Source organism: Crinia signifera, chromosome 7 (assembly GCF_055691185.1).
Source record: "Crinia signifera chromosome 7, ASM5569118v1, whole genome shotgun sequence".
Classification (NCBI taxonomy): Eukaryota; Metazoa; Chordata; class Amphibia; order Anura; family Myobatrachidae; genus Crinia; species Crinia signifera.
In genome coordinates this window covers 34,657,838-34,676,590 of record NC_139223.1, presented here as the reverse complement: position 1 = coordinate 34,676,590, position 18,753 = coordinate 34,657,838, and the positions used below count along the sequence as shown (strand labels likewise).

The window sequence follows — 18,753 nt, the reverse complement described above, 5'->3', positions numbered from 1 at the left end:
CTGGATTTAGACGCTTTAGCGTCTAAATTGCTGGGTTGTCAGCAGTGCGCAGGACTGCCTATTTCACTGTGGAACTACAAGTACCACAGTGACCTGTCAGCGCTGGGTGCACTGCTGCTGCCCAGCGCTATGCTGATAACGTAGCTTACATAAGGAAAGCAGCCACGCGCTGCGCTGAGAACAGCTAGAGCGGCACGCGCACAGTAAACACAGAGTCTGGCAGACTGCCAAGTTTCAAAGTTTCACTGTGCGCGCGGTGGCGCCGTGAAACTACACAAGTACCGTGGTTCCCTTCTATTAAAGATATAATTACATCATGCAGCAGTTCATTTCCCAGGTCTTTGCAGCAGTTGTTACCATCTCAGTGAACTCTGCACCTCTTTTCATCCTTTCCAGTTTATACACCCTGATTGATCCCTGCAGCCCAACATTTCAGCAGTTTGCCTGCTCAAGGGTGAGTATCTCCACACACAGGACAATGGGGGTTATTCTGGTTCACTCGCAAAGGCAAATTCACTCTTTAATGGACAAAACCATATGCACTGCAGGTGGGGCTGATGTAACATGCACAGAGAGAGTTAGATTTGGATGGGGGGTGTACTTCAAACTGATATCTATATTGCAGTGTAAAAATAAAGCAGCCAGTATTTACCCTTCACAGAAACAATAAAACACCCTAATCTAACTCTCTCTGCACATGTTACATCTGCCCCACCTGCAGTGCACATGGTTTTGTCCATCTGAGAATGAATTTGCCTTTGAGAGTGAATCAGAATAACCCCCAAGGATGCTGGTCAGGATGCCCTATGTTACTGCAGCTGACATGTACTGTTCTCTCGGTGTCTTCTCTCAGGCCTCCTTCCTCGCCAGCCTCCCGGATAACCTTCTGGTCACCCTGTCCGCCTGTGACAATCATGGCACCATTCTGCCACCTGACCCCATATACTCAGCCTTGTTTTTCTCCAAGATGGACAACAGCAAAAACAGTGCCATAGTCTCGCAGCTGAATAGCCAGGTCAGTAACATTTCATGTCTGGTTCTTTATATTGGGACGGGAGAGGGGCAGGCAACACCCTCATTGGAAATATAGGGGGTGATTCTTGTTTACTCGCAATATAGTGACTTCGGATGTTTTGGGGACTGTGCATGCGCATGGTCTGTTATACGCCTGTGCAGCACCCCTGTGCGACTGGCATTGGCGACTTGCTTAGTCGCCAAGCAATACGCAAGCATGGGGACAGGGGGGCAGAGGGTGGCTCATAGATAAGTGGGTGGGCCGGCGTCAGGCGCCGCCCCCACTTTGCCCGGACGCATGCAAATAAAAGTCAGGAGACTATCAAATGATTTCTCCTGCGGCGGAGGCATGCGAGGGGGTGTGTTTTCATTCATGTTACGGAGGGGAGCGTTCGGATGGGCGGCGATGTTGGTTGCTCATAGCCAGTGCCAGATTAAGCCTTCGGGGGGCCCGGGGCACTTTAGCCAGGGGGGCCCCCTTGCACTTGTCATTACTGGCTGCAGACTGCATAGGAGAATATTACACTGTCAAAACACAGAGTAAAAGCAGTATGAACGTGGTCAATGGGTAACTGCAGGGGATATATACAGTAGATATAGATATACATACATACATACATATCACATGAAAAGCCTGTGTCCCAGTGCTGCCTCTGATTAAAAACCCTCCCATGACTAGGCTGCTGCTGCTGTTCTCCATGTGCCTGAGAAGCATGTAATGAGCTGCACCAATCAGAGCTCAGCACAAATGTCTCAGCCTCTGCCCTCTGGTGCAAAGTGTCATGGGACTTAGTCAACTCCCAGTAATGCACTGCACACTTGTGCAATCGGTGTGTCCTGGCCCCCGATGCTCAGCACCATTAATCATTGTCACATTGGCAGATAGGTGAAACTGCAGCACTACCTCACTTCCATGCACAAAACCTTTAGCTAAAAAAAAAAATTATATTATAAAATTATAAAATTATAAGGGGGAAATACATGCCAACCACAAGGGGCCCCTAGCTAGAGGGGGGCCCAGGGGCACTGACCCCTTGTGCCCCCATTATAATCCGGCCCTGCTCATAGCAACATCCCATGTGAAATAGAACTCCCATCTTAGCAAATTTACCGCTTAGGGTCTGTGTAGTAGGAGAGAGAAACAAGTGTAACGCGATAAAGTACACGAAAAAACAAAGATAAATAGCAGCGCTTAATTTGGCGTCAGTGGGTCTAATAACCAATTGGACTGATTTTACAAATTAAAAACAATTTATTATACATAGGTGTGACCAGTATTTGAAAAATGTATGCGCATTGAAACTAAAACCGCTTTCACACTGCCTAGACGTTTTAAAAAACGGTATTTTGAAACTGTATTTAAAACGGGTCTGAGCCTTCACATTGCAGTAGATCACCGTTTTAAATACCGTTAAAGTACCATTCACATCAGTCAACCCGTTTAATCCCCTGAACACGTTTCAAGGCAGAATGCAGGGGACAGCCTATCACAGGTCTGTAATCTGTTGTTTTCTGCTAAATACCGTTTCAGAGCCATTATTACTGCATAAAAAACGGCTCTGAGACGTGTAGGACTCTGCTTTTTAAATGTTTTGAAATACCGGTTATCTTTAACCGGTAAATCAACTCTGGTGCTTTCGTACTGCAGCCTTAAACGTTTTGAAATTTGAAAAAAAAAACAGCAAAATACCGTTTAACAAGTGCGGTGTGATAGGGGTATAAATAAATTATTTATAAACATAAGAGTTGTGATTTCTTAGAGAAATGCTAGTGTACTAGATTATAATGAAAACAATATGCATGATTCCTGGTGTGAATAGTGTACTGTCCTTTCCTATTTTGCCCATCAAAATTTTCCAAATAAAGTAAGATGGTTAAAGTAAAGTTAATATTAATAATCTTACTTTATTTGGAAAATTTTGAAGGGCAAAATAGGAACGGACAGTACACTATTCCGCACCAGGAATCATGCATATTGTTTTTATTTTAATCTAGTACACTAGCATTTCTCTAAGAAATCACAACTCTTATGTTTATAAATCATTTTATTTTGTTTCAATGTGCATAAGAAATATAATAATTATTATTATTTGCATGACTCTTATTTGGGTGGTTTTTACTCTTTAGCTGTAGTGCTTATGTGGGTACATGTTTCCTAGCACGGCGCCCCCGATTTTGATCGTAGTACATCTTATACAATCGCATCGCATCGCATGCAATATAGCGGTATGCGATGCGATGCAATTTTCAACTGTACAAGCACCCTGATGGGTGCTTTCAATGTTAAATTCACCCCCATTGGCAACACCACTCCCACTATCAACGCCAACCCGAAGTGTGGCGAGCGCAGTGAGCCCGTGTGGGGCGGCGGTACGCATCCTCTGACCTTTTCATACCCCCACTATCCACGACAGCGTGGAGTTGATTTTAGATAGTGTGGCGAGCGCAGTGAGCCACCGAGCCCGAAGCGTGGCGAGCCCCGCGAGGGGACACGGATTACTTTACATGTATTCCGCGGCCCCTCTGCACACTTCGGGCTCGTATTCCGCGTCCGCTCGCCGCGCTTCAGGCTCGTATTCCGCGTCCGCTTGCCGCGCTTCAGGCTCGTATTCCGCGTCCACTCGCCACGCTTCGGGCTCGGTGGCTCGCTGCGCTCGCCACACTATGTAAAATCAACTCCACGCCGACGTGGATAGTGGGGGTATAAAAAGGTCAGAGGACGCGTACCGCTGCACTCGCCACGCTTCGGGTTGCCGTTGATAGTGGGGGTGGAGTTGACAATGGGCACATTTAACATTGTAAGCACCCTTCAGGGTGCTTGTACAATAAAAAATCACATTGCATCGCATGCCATTTTCTGGCATGCAGTGCTATGCAATATTTCATTGTACAAGCGCTCCTGTTAATTTAACATGAATATCGCATTGCACGCATCGCATACCACTAAGTATGGTATGCGATGGACGCCGTACTAGGAAACAAGTACTCTTTTTTTTTTCACTTTATATTATATCATTTATACCCCTTTCACACAGAAAATGACATTCTGGAGTAAAGCAGTTCCATCCGGATATTAAACTCCAGGTCTCCGACCCTGCAAAAGACCAGGGTCAGAGATCCGGATCGACCCTTTCACACAGGAGAAATAGTGTAAGAGAGCAACTCTTCAGATCTAAATTTTAGACCCGGGGATTTGCTCTCCTGTGTGTAGGGGGATCTGACAGCGGCGTCCAAACAACACAGCCTTTCAAAAGCCAGGTAATTGCCGCAAATAACCGGGTTAATCGTCTGCCGCTGTCTGAATATTATTCCTGTGATAATATAGAGATCTATCTATCCATCTGTCAACTTCTGTGTCCTTTGCATGGTCCTGTGCCCCAAGATAAACCTATGTTGCTGGAAGATTTCATTTTGTATTAAACCGGTAATATAGTATATGACTGCATTGTACTGTAGTATATGGCAGTCACTGACAAGGTCTGTAGTATATGGCGGTCACTGATAAGGTCTGTAGTATATGGCAGTCACTGATAAGGTCTGTAGTGTATGGCGGTCACTGATAAGGTCTGTAGTATATGGCGGTCACTGATAAGGTCTGTAGTGTATGGCTGTCACTGATAAGGTCTGTAGTGTATGGCAGTCACTGATAAGGTCTGTAGTGTATGGCAGTCACTGATAAGGTCTGTAGTGTATGGCGGTCACTGATAAGGTCTGTAGTGTATGGCTGTCACTGATTAGGTCTGTAGTGTATTGCGGTCATTGATACTGTTTGTAGTATATGGCAGTCACTGATAAGGTCTCTAGTGTATGGCGGTCACTGATAAGGTCTGTAGTATATGGCAGTCAGTGATAAGGTCTGTAGTATATGGCAGTCACTGATAAGGTCTGTAGCATATGGCAGTCATTGATAAAGTCTGCAGCATATGGTGGTCACTGATAAAGTTTGTAGCATATGGCGATCATTGATACTGTCTGTAGTGTTAGGCAGTCACTGACAAAGTCTGTAGTATATGGTGGTCATTGATACTGTCTGTAGTGTATGGTGATCAGTGATAAGGTCTGAGGTATATGGCTTTCATTGATGCTGTCTGTAGTATATGGCAGTCATTGGAGGTGTCTGTAAGATACTGTATGGCAGATACAGATACTGATACTGTCTGTAGCATATGGGGGCACTATTGCTTTGTGTAGTATATGGTGGTCATTGATGTTATCTGTAGTATGCAGAGGTCACTGATAAGGTCAGTAGTATATGGGGGATTCCCAGTATTACTCTGACCACTCTGTCCAGAGGGGCTACCCGAAAAATGTGGAATCCAGTAGAATAGGTAAGTATGGATAAGAGATCAAGAATCAATAGACCATAGATAGATGGGAAGATCCAGATTTGGACTGCATTGGACAATGGGGGTGGAGGTAGGAGCAGGACGGCAGTGTCTGTACTATGTTAGTATTACTATTTGTAGTGTTGCATCGAGACAACAGGCTGGGTTAAAGCGTAATGGGTTAAAACGTAACTCTGAGATTATTAACAGTTCATCTTACTCTCTGTGCCTTGACAATCACACAATGGGACTTACAAGGTGTGTTCTGTGTTTCTCAATATTATTCTTCATAAAGGTTTATGACAGCTCCAGGCAAAATCCTACCCTTGTGTATCCAGAAAGCACATGTTTGCCTAAACTTGACTGTGCTATTTAAGACTCCTATGCCTGGGAGTAACCCCCGAGCCTGCAGGGCAAAGAGACAAAGGGATGTTGTTAAACAACACAAGCGCTCTAATCTGATTTCATGTCAGGTACTTACTGCAGTTGTTTGGAGACTCTTGGTATCCGCTGAGCGTTTTATACACAGACCCGCCATCATTATGTGATTCCATTATGCAACGGAACATTAGTAATAATGTATTTTCATTATGAATTAATTCCTATCCACAGGGTCAAAAGGTCGACAGGATCAAAAGGTCAAAATGGGAAAGGATGACAGGGTCAAAATGTTGACATTTATTTATTTATTACCAATTTCTTATACAGCGCACACATATTCCGCAGCGCTTTACAGAGAGAATATTTGAACACTCACATCAGTCCCTGCCCCAGTGGAGCTTACAATCTATATTCCCTACCACATGTACATGCGCACACAGACATTCTAGGGTTAATTTTGTTGGGATCCAATTAACCTACCAATATATTTTTGGATTGTGGGAGGAAACCGGAGTACCCGGGGGAAACCCACGCAAGCAAAAAGGTAGACACATGAAAATGTTGACGTAAGTCTTTCATATTTTTTGGTGTCAATGTTGACATTAAGCATTATGCTTGATGAAGGTATATTCAAAATCATTGCATACAGTAGTTGTAGCATTGTAGTTGCTCTCTCATTGCCAACATACATATTTATATCCATGGGGCAGCACGGATGGTGTAATGGTTAGCATTACTGCCTCACATCGCTGAGGTCATGGGTCCGATTCCCACCATGGCCCTTACTGTGCGGAGTTTGTATATTCTCCCCGTGCTTGCGTGGGTTTCCTCCAGGTACTCCGGTTTCCTCCCACAATCCAAAAATATACTGGTAGGCTAATTGGCTCCCAACAAATTAACCCTAGAGTGTCTGTGTGCGTGTATATGTGGTAGGGAATATAGATTGTAAACTCCACTGGGGCAGGGACTGATGTGAATGTTCAAATATTCTCTGAAAGTGCTGCAGAATATGTATGTGCTATATAAGAAGCTGTTAATAAATAATAATAATATGTATGTTTGTTGTTATCAATAAATTACTTTTTTGCTTTGTGTCCTTATTAAAGTTTAGATTTAATTATTAAATGATATCAGATTATACAAGCTGTCATTAGTCTTTAAGGGGTTTGTTCTTATCTATTGCAATAGTTGTCTTTGGTTCTTGTGTGTGTGACCATCTCTTAAAATCGTTTCATTGGATAAAATAATGGATACAGAGAATTCAGTCTTTTCACGCACAGTGTGTTTTCATTAGTTTGCCAGACTCAGTCCTGAATGGAAGACATTTTTGCTGAGTGGAATCTGGTCCCGCATCACTCAAAACCTGGACAGCTCCACCAACCAATCCCAGTGGATCCCAGCTGCCATTCAGCCATTCATTGCCTATGTTACTCCCGGCATGGTGCAATGTCTGCAGGAGAAGAACGTGACGTGCGCAGTATTCCAGGAATTGTAAGTAGCCTCCTTGCAGGGTCATTTCAAAGCCTTAGGGGCTCATTTATCAAATAATCTTTGATGTATCAATACCGAGTAGCATCGTATCATGCAATCCTGAATGGTAAGATTATGCTCAGAACGCAGTGCCTAAGCCTTTCTGTTTAAAAGGGCCCCTTAATGTGTCAAGAGACACAGTGAAAAAGCTCAGCAGGTGTTTTCAGCCCTTGTGCACCCCGATATTTGTGCTACTGCTGCCTGATGTTACTGAAATTTAATCGGCCAGCAGCAATGTGGGCCCACAACAAGTTTTTAGAAGTTATCATATATGCTGAAAGTCAATTATAAAATTCCTCCATCAACTGCTGCGCCTTACAGGGATTTTGTTTCACCTGCCTCATATTGGAGAAACATGTCCTGTTTCGCTCTCAATGTGTCTTTGGGGCTAATTTAATACCCCCTTCAGAGTTTTTCCGACTCACGCCCAATTTGCAACTCCATGTATATCTGTGCACTTTACATTTGCCCTATTTATCAACAGCCCCCCCCACCCCACACACACTCACTCACTCACACACTCACGCATGCACGCTCCTGATCCCACACCCCTAGTGCAACATGATTTTGCCACAGTGCTATTAGGTGGTCTTAGACCTAGTGTGTATACGAGCACACTGTCCCAACATACCCTGGCTCTCACCACCTGAGACATCCATATTTATTAGCAGCGTTATACTATATTACGCTATATGATGTACATGTAACCTGCTATTATCACTAGGGTGAAGAACCTGGATTTGGCCTTTCCCAAAATGACAAATACGAAGAGGAAAGAGCTGTACGTGGCTCTGAAACGCTCCCTAAACAGTCGCCAGAATGCGTGTGGTAAGTACGAGACATACCAGGACCATGACAGTGTACCCCAATTCTCTCACCATTTGCTGCACTTTACTTACCGTTCTGTATATTATAATGCGGAAGAAAAAAAACCTTCACATATTGCAAAAAAACTCCTTAAAAAAATGAGGGTCGCCTATGCTACTGTACTGTAGGTCATAAATCGCAAGTCCCCTGCATTGGGCAAGACATTCTAGCTTCATAGACCTTGTAAGACGTTACCCGGATGTGTGCAAAGCTGCAAACAAGAATTGGACGTGTTTTGATGGAAATCGTTTGGGCGTGGGAAGGGTTCAGGGGGAATTTGAGGTTTGGCTTATTTGTCTCAAACTGGCCCTTGTACGATACCAGCCAATCAGCTTCCATGTTACAGGCTGTGTTTGAAAAATGTCAGTACTAAGAAGCTGATTGGCTGGTCTACTTTATCTCCATCCTACCCTACTCTTTGGGTGAGATTTAATAAGATGAAAGATTCAGAAAGTCAGAGATTTGGGAAGAAATCTCCAGGTTTTATTTAAAGCGGCAATCATTTACACTGCAAAACCAGTTTGATTTTGCAGTGTAAATGATTGCCGCTTTAAAAAAAAACTGGAGATTTCTTCCCAAATTTCTGAATTTCTGAATCTCTCATCCTATTACATTTCACCCAATATCTCCATTACATTTACCCTAGAACTGACACATTAGAAATAGAGAGAAGGCAACAACAACAGAAAAACTACAGGTAAATACAGATCTATAATAACGTCAGCTGTTCATCTTCCCTGCAGCACAAAGAGTTAATTCATTTGCAGACAGCAGCAACCTTGTTTCAACAAAGTAAAACCTAATGGCTGTCTGCCAAAGCGCGTCATCTGCCTCATATGTATGCAACGAGAGCTCATTGACTGCATATTAAGGATGGTAATCGACCATCGATGATTAGAAATCATCAATGGTTTATGGCCGATGTCAAATAGTTTTGCCATCGATGGGGGATAACCAGATGGTAATCGATGTCGAGCTTAAACAAATAGTTTTGTTTTTGCTTTTCCCCCAAGATGCCGGGATACGGGCATAGCTCCACTCCCGGCACCCGCGGAGCCCCGTCCCCGCATTTTGATTGGCCCACAGATCAGTCAATCAAAAGGAAATGGATGACCATCGATATGTAAAAACATCAATGGTCATCCATTGAATATTTATACACTATCGATGGCCAGTTGCACTTCTGCCATCGATGGCAACCATCGATGGCAAAGGCAACGATGGCCATCCCTACTGCATATAACTGTCCCAGTCCGTATTACTGCATGGATTTTGATGAATTGTACTTTCTGTGTCTGTCGTCCTCTTTAGGTTCCGCGTGTTCCCTGAATGTCAGCAGCAGCAGGTGGATGAAGCAGAACTTGGGGCAATTTTCTGCGTTTGGAGAATACAGCGACTTTGTGGCACTTAATGCAAACTTCAGTGCTGTAAGTAACCTCCCTGTTTAAAAGCGAATTAGAGGTGAAATATTTGAGACTTCAACCCGCACATTCTGCCAGCCAATGGCGCTGATGGTGATGCCATCTTTCTAATACTTAATGCAAACATTTCTATAGGAGACCTCTGCAATTTAAAATACAAATATTTAGCCTAATTCAGGTTTGTTAGAAAAGCAAAAAAAGCACGTGCATGGGCAAAACCATGCTGCACTGCAGGTGGGCAGATGCAACATGTGCAGAGGGAGTTTGATTTGGGTGGGATGTGTTCAAACAGGAATCTAAATTGGAGTGTAAGATAAAACTGTCTAACATCTGTGGGCTACATGCAAAAGCACTAGAAAGAATATACAGACACCTGGGTGTCTGTTTAGAGCGCCTGTATGAGTGGTTGGGCCTGCAGCAATCAAAAACAGGGATTGTCTGTCCCTATAAAACAAAAGAGAAAGTGGGGGGAGATTGCGCAATTGAGGACAGAACAAGGATTTGTAAAAATGTAACAATAACAATTTATTTAAACATTTGATATATTTAAAAAGTGGTGCAATTGCATCAAAGGGTAAAAAATGGAAATAAATGAAGATTGAAAAAAACTGAGTCCAGTATTGGATGTTATCACCTTAATCTCTGGCAAGTGAAGATGGGAGAAGGGGACGGTGGAATTGTCCTCCAGACCCTGGGGCAAGGATTCCTTTGCAGAGTGTCCTCCAAATCTGAACTGTGATGGTATATGTCCTTGATTTGGATTCTCTGTATTGTTGGGCTCCACTTGTGACCATGTGTAGGTACCTTAGATAGGTGGCATTCCTTTAAAATGTTGGTACCACAATGAGATGGTTGGTAGGTAGATGTCCCGGTCTGGTTCTCCACTATTGGATGGAATCTTGTAATGTTCTTTGCCAAGGTGATGTCTGCTTAAGAGCAGCTTTTTCACGGTAGGCTACCTTGAAAAAGCTGCTCTTAAGCAGTGAAACGCGTTGGCACAGGCAACCCAGCCACCCCCCCTCCTCCTTGCTGCTGTTCCAGACATCACCTTGGCAAAGAACATTACAAGATTCCATCCAATAGTGGAGAACCAGACCGGGACATCTACCTACCAACCATCTCATTGTGGTACCAACATTTTGAAGGAATGCCACCTATCTAAGGTACCTACACATGGTCACAAGTGGAGCCCAACAATACAGAGAATCCAAATCAAGGACATATACCATCACAGTTCAGATTTGGAGGACACTCTGCAAAGGAATCCCTGTCCCAGGGTCTGGAGGGCAATTCCACCGTCCCCTTCTCCCATCTTCACTTGCCAGAGATTAAGGTGATAACATCCAATACTGGACTCAGCTTTTTTCAATCTTCATTTATTTCCATTTTTTTCCCCTTGATGCAATTGCACCACTTTTTAAATATATCAAATGTTTAAATAAATTGTTATTGTTACATTTTTACAAATCCTTGTTCTGTCCTCAATTGCGCAATCTCCCCCCACTTTCTCTACATGCAAAAGCAGCCAGTATTTACTCTGCAGAAAAATAATATAAATTTATTTGGTCCCCTCGCATAGCAACAGGGTTTGTTCCAGACACAAAATGACTTGCTTTTTTGCTTTGCTGGACCTGGTCCATTGTCATTTGTAAGCAGTATTATTAGATAAGGGATATAGGAGTCCTATGCCTAGCCACTTTATCCATTAGGTAACCTAGGTGGGAATGCCCCATGGGAATTGAGTGGCTTTGATTATACTATCTTGCTTTTATGTTTTAAATAGGAATTTAATAGAAGGTGGGGAAAGGGGCCAAAACCAGCATGTAGGGCCCCACAGGGTATTAATCCTGCCTTGGTCCTATGTCAGAGATCCTCATGCATGGGAGTACTCCCTCTGGGCAGGAGATGATCTGGAGCAGTTTGCAGCGTTCCTTCCCCTGCTGCCAGAAGTGTGGTACCAACAGCCTACAAAAGCATTATTTACCTGCAATGTGCTCCTGGTAGACTTATATTATGAGTTATTCTTTTTCACTGAATGATGTGTTTTTCAGCTGGACGTGCTGCCCCTCCTCACAGTACAGCAGCTTGCACAACTCAGCCTGGACTTGGATGCCGCCAATAACTCCACCGCCATTAACAGCGTTTTGGGAACGCTACTGAACACCAGTGATCTGTATGACTTTCTGACGTATCTAAGTGCTGATACAATGGCGGTAAGATACATAGCTAAATACAGTAATATATATATATATCATTAAAAACCAAATGGCTTCTATCTATCATTGTATTTACCGGTAATAAATTGTGCTGGCTGGAATCTACTTGGTCACCTCCTCTTCTACACTTTAGAAGGTTTGATTAACCTCCCTCTTTGTGAGTAGAAATGTTGAGCAGAGATGATATCCAATACAGGTTATGGGTTGCTGGACCGGCTCTGATTCATAAGCTACTGTATATAAATGAATAGAGGCCCATGTGTTGGACATCTAACATATGGTTTATCTAAGCTTCTCCTTGCTCACAGAACAACAGCTTTACCATAAGTCCTCAGCTATCCCAGGCTCTCCTGACCCAAACCTTCCAAGCTCTCCAGCACAACTTCAGCTCCTTCAGCAGCTCGGACTGGGCTCAGCTTTTCCAGAATGACTTAAGCTCTATTCTACCAGAGATCACCCCAGCCCAGCTCAGCCTCATACCAAAGAATATCTCCTGCGACTCCTACCAAGCCATGTAAGTATCCTGAGATTACTGTCCGGATTACTGAGTGCTGTCTGACCACAGGTCCATGGTCATCATCCGGCCACATTCTCCTGCAGCCAAGGCTGAGAGGTGAAAGTACATCGCTAGACAAGGATTGGCTGCATTAGGGATTATACATTTTACTTTACATGTCCGTATAAAATCCCGGGAAGGGCGATCGGTAATTATAATGTATGTCTGTTGTTTCCCCCTAGAATCAAAGGTCTGGATTCCAATTTCTCCAACATGGCACCAGCAACCCAGCAAAGTGTTTACCAGTCTTATATCAAACCTTATTTGGCCATGAAAGGTAACATCCACGTAGACTATAGAGAGTTAGACACGTACAGGTGGAAGGTGGGATAGTCACACGTCTGCATTCACGTCAACCTAAGCAAAAGCCAGTTTGATAGAATGGGAAAATTCCTCTCCATACACACCCCATTTTATTTAATCCATGATGACTAGAGACAGGATTATATGCAACATAAAAAGCTTGAAATATGCATGCAAATATGCATGAAAAATACTTAAAATATGCATGAAAAGTGTTAAAATATGCTACATTAAATAATTTAAAAAAAAAGTAATTTTTAACTTATTTCTTTAAAAATCAGCATACAATTAGTTGCAAATAAACCTCAAAAATAGGCCCACAGCATCTGCAGATGTATAGTGCTTTACACAGGATTTTTTTACTTCCTGACTGCTACAGCAGACTGCAGCGTCCAAAGCTCTTCTTGCATCAACTACACGGACCCTCATCTCCAGCGCCGATGGATCAAAAGTCAGCATAGCGTGTGAGGGCGGCGCAGTGGAAGACTTCCTCCCTGCGCCGCATACTCACTATGGCATTTCCTCTGCGGCATTTCCTCCGCGCCGCGGGATGTCACAACCCTTCCGCCCGCCGCCTCTGCTGCAGAAGTCTGCCTCTTGGTGTAAAGTCCAAGACCAGGGGCAGGCAAAGGTTCAGGAGCTTTGTAATGGCATCCGCCCGACTGACTTTTATCAACATGGACTGGCAGCCTAGAGCAGTGTCAGACATAGCGTACATTCAAGGTTCCCCACACTGCGCACATATTGCCACAGCCTGCACACTCTACCACTACCTGGCCAGCAGCAGCAGCAGGGCAAAGCAGTGCTGTGACTCGCGGGTGGGAAGAGGGCGGGGCCTAAAATATGCACCATTATTAGATTTTAGGTAAAATATGCAATGACTAGTGAGAATGGGCAAAATATGCAAATGCATATAATCCTGTCTCTAATGATGACACTACTAGCCCCAACCACTTTATAGCTCCGCTTACATCAGAAAATCTATGCCATAAATGGTATACATATGGATGACCGGCGAAAGGGATGCCAGCGGTCAAAATACCGACACCCTAACTTGTATACTTACCTTCCCACTGCTCCTAACCCTCACTCTCCGCAGCCTAACCCTAACCCTCAGTGCTAGTGTCTACCCCTTATACCTCACCACCTAAACCTAACCCCCCACCCCACAGCCTAACCCTAACTCTCAGTGCTAGTGCCTAAACCTCATATCTCCCCACCTAAACCCCCGCCCCACAGCCTAACCCTAATCCCCAGTGTAAGTGTGTAACCCTCATACCTCGCCACCTAAACCTAACCCCCGCCTCACAGTCTAACCCTAACTCTCAATGCTAGTGCCTAACCCTCATACCTCACCACATACACCTAACCCCAACCCCACAGCCTAACCCTAACCCTCATTGATAGTGCCTAACCTTCATAACCCCCCGCCCACATCCTAACCCTAACCCTCAGTGCTAGTGCCTAACCCTCCTACCTCACCACCTAAACCTAACCCCCCGCCCCCATCCTAACCCTAACTATCAGTGCTAGTGCCTTACCCTCATACCTTGCCAACTAAACCTAACCCCACCCCACAGCCTAACCCTAAGCCTCAGTGCTAGTGCCTAACCCTCATACCTCATCACCTAAACCTAACCCCCGCCCCACAGCCTAACCCTAACCATCAGTGTTAGTGCCTAACCTTTATACCTCACCACCTAAACCTAACCACCCACCCCACACCCTAACCCTCAGTGCTAGTTCCTAACCCTCAAAACTCGCCACCTACACCTAACCCCCACCCCACAGCCTAACCCTAACCCTCAGTGCTAGTGCCTAACCCTCCTACCTCACCACCTAAACCTAACCCCCCGCCCCCATCCTAACCCTAACCATCAGTGTTAGTGCCTAACCCTCCTACCTCACCACCTAAACCTAACCCTCCGCCCCACAGCCTAACCCTAACCATCAGTGTTAGTGCCTAACCTTTATACCTCAGCACCTTAAACCTAACCCCCCACCCCTCAGCCTAATCCTAACCCTCAGTGCTAGTTCCTAACCCTTATACCTCACCTAAACCTAACCCCCGCCCCACATCCTAACCCTAACCATCAGTGTTAGTGCCTAACCTTTATTCCTCACCACCTAAACCTAACGCCCCGCCCCACAGCCTAACCCTAACCTTCAGTGCTAGTGCCTAACCCTTATACCTCATCACCTAAACCTAACCCCTACCCCACAGCCTAACCCTAACCCTCAGTGCTAGTGCCTAACCCTCATAAATCAACACCTAACCCTGCCCCTGGAGCCTAACCCTAACCATCAATGTTAGTGCCTAACCCTCCTACCTCACCACCTAAACCTAACCCCCGCCCCACATCCTAACCCTAACCATCAGTGTTAGTGCCTAACCCTCCTACCTCACCACCTAAACCTAACCCTCCGCCCCACAGCCTAACCCTAACCATCAGTGTTAGTGCCTAACCTTTATACCTCAGCACCTTAAACCTAACCCCCCACCCCTCAGCCTAATCCTAACCCTCAGTGCTAGTTCCTAACCCTTATACCTCACCTAAACCTAACCCCCGCCCCACATCCTAACCCTAACCATCAGTGCTAGTGCCTAACCCTCATACCTCACCACCTAAACCTAACCCCCCACCCCACAGCCTAACCCTAACCCTCAGTGCTAGTGCCTAACCCTTATATCTCATCACCTAAACCTAACCCCCCCCCCACAGAGAGGAGTTTTATGAGAGGGCATAGTATTCACAGCAAAGGGTCTAATAGTGTGTGTGTGTGTGTGTGTGTGTGTGTGTGTGTGTGTGTGTGTGTTACTGTATGTCTACCAAATTGTGTCTTCATTATTAGGCAACACCATTACCTGCTTTAACCAAACCCATGCCAACTCCTCTGCCTGGCTTGTGAACAATATGGCCTCATTCATGACGTACACCAGCGAGGAAGACCTGCCTCTCTTTGCCAGTGACTCCATGGTAAGAGGACCCTGTATTTTAAGGCCGAACCCTCCATTCTCAGTGTCATAACTCTTCATTAAATGTACATATAGATTAAGTGTACCATTTAAGATGGCCATACATCAGAATGACCTGCATACAACCTGATTTGAACCCCCCCCCGTGTTTGCCTATGCCAAGCATGCAGGCCATTTCATCACGTGGGGTGTTGTGCATTCAAGGGAGTAGTATTGTCAGTATTATCAGTCTATAAAAATGTATTTTACAGCTACAAGTATTTGCCAGTGATCCATCAGCTGTTGAGCTTGCCAGCCAGCTTAACTTCACCCATGATACGGCAGTTTATTACACCTCCCTATTGACATCGAGTGGGAACACCAATGTGACCAGGTAATAAATATAGTCTTAATCCGGTAAATAAATACCCGTCGCATATAATTGGTTGCGAATACTAATTTACACACACACACCACACACACCACACACACACACATACACACACACACATGTATATACAGTATATATATAGTATATATATATATATATATATATATATATATATATATATATATATTTGGTAAATACTAGTTTAATTGTTAACCATAAGGTTAGTGTGACTATTACTGAACCGCTTATTCCATTATTTCCATGCCATGTTTTCAAGCCTACCTGGTGTGTTCCTCTGTTACCTCAGTCCCTCTGCTTTAAAGAATTTAAAATCGGGTGACGCATTGACCATGACCCAGAAGATAAACAAGCAGTGTTTTCATGCTCCTTCAGGGCAAGCACCAACAAGCCCCACCCCTGAGGAACTGCAGGTAATGTCCTGATCAATAAACTGTCTGCTAACCGCATTATTAAGGGACCGCTGCAGAGTTGAACCCAAGTTAGTTTTGTGGACAGAACACGTCTGCTTTCCTGCTGCGCATGTGCTGGCTGTTTCAGAGTGTTGCTCTGCTCAGTCGCATCTGCCCTTACAGAGTAATCGGCGGCAATGGGTGGTAATAGCATCCACAGTGCCAACCTACTGTAGGCAAGAGTTTGGCTTTGTGTATATGTGACAAACTCCTGTCTACAGATGGTTCTCTTACAGCAGGTGTAGCTTGGGTTCAAATGTGCACCGACCATAATGATGGCTATGAATCCAAGTGTATGTATCAGGGCTGGAATCATAGGGATGACAGTGTCTACGTAGACAGGCACAATGTCGACATGGAAAAGGATCAACATGTAATAGACCAACATAGACAAAAGGTCGACACACACATGGGAAGGGTTGACATATGAGCAGTTCAACATCTGTTGACATGGACCTCCAACTGCACAGCTCTCGTCTCTCGCCATGTTTCGATCCCAGTTGTAGTCCTTAAAGAATAAGACCAAAGAAAGAAAATAATTGTGAAAAACTCATGTGTTCCTTTTCACTAGTCAACTATTGCTATGTCGACCTTGTTCCCGCCGACCACTCATGATCAAAATATTAAGTGTCAACCTAGTTATCAACGACCTATCATTTGAATACCATTTAAAAAAGGAGTAGTTCCATATGTAACCTTCAGTTTAATAAGGAAATATCTTACACCCCCAAATACGTAAGAACTGAGCAATGCTTGTGACGTGTTAATTTAAACGTTTTCTAACAAGCAGTGGTGGCTCCAGAGGAGGGGCTGCAGTCGAAAATACAAATAGGGGAGGCACAGCAACTGCCATTCCAAACTGACTCCATGGCAGTTGGTGTGGATTCACTACTTGAATTTTGAACTGTGTTGCAGCCCCACCCCTGGATCCGCCACTGCTGACAAGTATCATCCATTCTGCACCACCAGATTTCTCGGGAGGGGGGGGGGGGGGAGTAAAGGAAATTCATGACACCTACGACCCGTCCAAAGCATAAGCTGCAATATATTGTACCTGTGTAACTGCGTGTAGTATTATCCATGGCATTTTCACGTTGTAGCGCAGTTTTACGTCACAAGAATTGTTGTTGTCTGTCCACAGTTGGCGGTTTCACTGGTCAGCAAACTAAGCAACATAACCGCCGACACCATCACTAGCTTGGGCCCATCGGCCATGGGTCTATCCCCATCCCAAATTAACAGTCTCAGCAGCCAAGACTTGGCATCCGCCATCCCCGCACTGAGCAACGTCACCAGCTGGAGTAACGGCCAGGCCAGGGAGATCATGCGCAGACTCTTGCAGGACAGCTACCAGGTGGGACATGTAGGACAATGCATTTCTTAGTGGTTTCTGTTACCGTGACAAAAGGAACTAATTCCCCTCTGTTCTGTACCCTCCCTCCCATGGTAGATTCAGAACCTGGAGAGCCTCGGGAGCTTGGTGAGTGGGCTGCCAACCAAGCGGCTTCTGGAACTGGACCCCAGTCACGTGCTGAACGCAACCAAGAACGTTCAGTTTGCAAACACGCTGTCCAGAGCTCCTCCAGCACTGCAAAATACATTTGTTAAGCAGGTAGGTACCGCACCTTTCAGACTAACATGGGCAGGGTTGGAAGGTTGACAGAAGCATTGGGTCAACAATGGCTAGGTCGACAGACAAACAAAAGATGGACGTGAGTTTTTCTCCTGCATTAGGCTAGTTTAGCATTGGTGAAACCGAGATCACCTCCACCGACCATACGCGCTGCCTCGGTGTCATCATTGACTCCTCCCTCTCTTTCATCCCCCACATAATTGTGCTCTCTCACAGTCTTGCCGCTTTCACCTCCGCAACATCTCGCTCATCAGACCCTTTCTCTCCACTGACTCATTCACTCTCTTGTCATCTCCCGCCTTGACTACTGCAACATCCTTCTCTCTGGGCTACCTCTAACCCGCCTCGCCCCTCTCCAATCCATTCTTAACGCCGCTGCTAGGCTCATCTTCCTCTCCTGCCGCTCTACCTCCGCCTCCCCCCTCTGTCTATCTCTTCAATGGCTCCCCATTCCTTTCCGAGTTCTCTTCAAACTCCTCACCACCACCTACAAGTCTCTCTCCTCCTCCACCGCTCCTTACCTTTCTTCACCGATGTCTATCCACATTCCCTCCCGTCCTCTTCGATCCACCGCCGATCGCCGCCTGACCTTTCACCTAATCACCTCCTCCCACTCCCGTGTCCAAGACTTCTCTCGCGCTGCCCCCCTGCACTGGAACAACCTCCCGCCACCCATCAGGCTTTCTGATT

At 45.1% G+C, this 18,753-nt stretch overlaps 1 protein-coding gene across 1 annotated transcript in view; it reads left to right on the top strand.

Annotated features, from left to right (window-relative positions):
- Positions 1-316: 316 nt before the first annotated feature.
- MSLN (mesothelin) overlaps positions 317-18,753 on the top strand; it is a 43,437-nt gene continuing 25,000 nt past the window's right edge. Inside the window, exons 1-13 of the mRNA XM_083154964.1 lie at positions 317-454; positions 854-1,015; positions 7,015-7,211; positions 7,975-8,078; positions 9,429-9,544; positions 11,590-11,751; positions 12,063-12,268; positions 12,493-12,587; positions 15,467-15,591; positions 15,842-15,963; positions 16,268-16,391; positions 17,572-17,784; positions 17,881-18,042. Of these exons, the coding sequence (XP_083011090.1) occupies positions 317-454; positions 854-1,015; positions 7,015-7,211; positions 7,975-8,078; positions 9,429-9,544; positions 11,590-11,751; positions 12,063-12,268; positions 12,493-12,587; positions 15,467-15,591; positions 15,842-15,963; positions 16,268-16,391; positions 17,572-17,784; positions 17,881-18,042 (1,926 nt within the window). The remainder of the gene's footprint in view (positions 455-853; positions 1,016-7,014; positions 7,212-7,974; positions 8,079-9,428; positions 9,545-11,589; positions 11,752-12,062; positions 12,269-12,492; positions 12,588-15,466; positions 15,592-15,841; positions 15,964-16,267; positions 16,392-17,571; positions 17,785-17,880; positions 18,043-18,753) is intronic.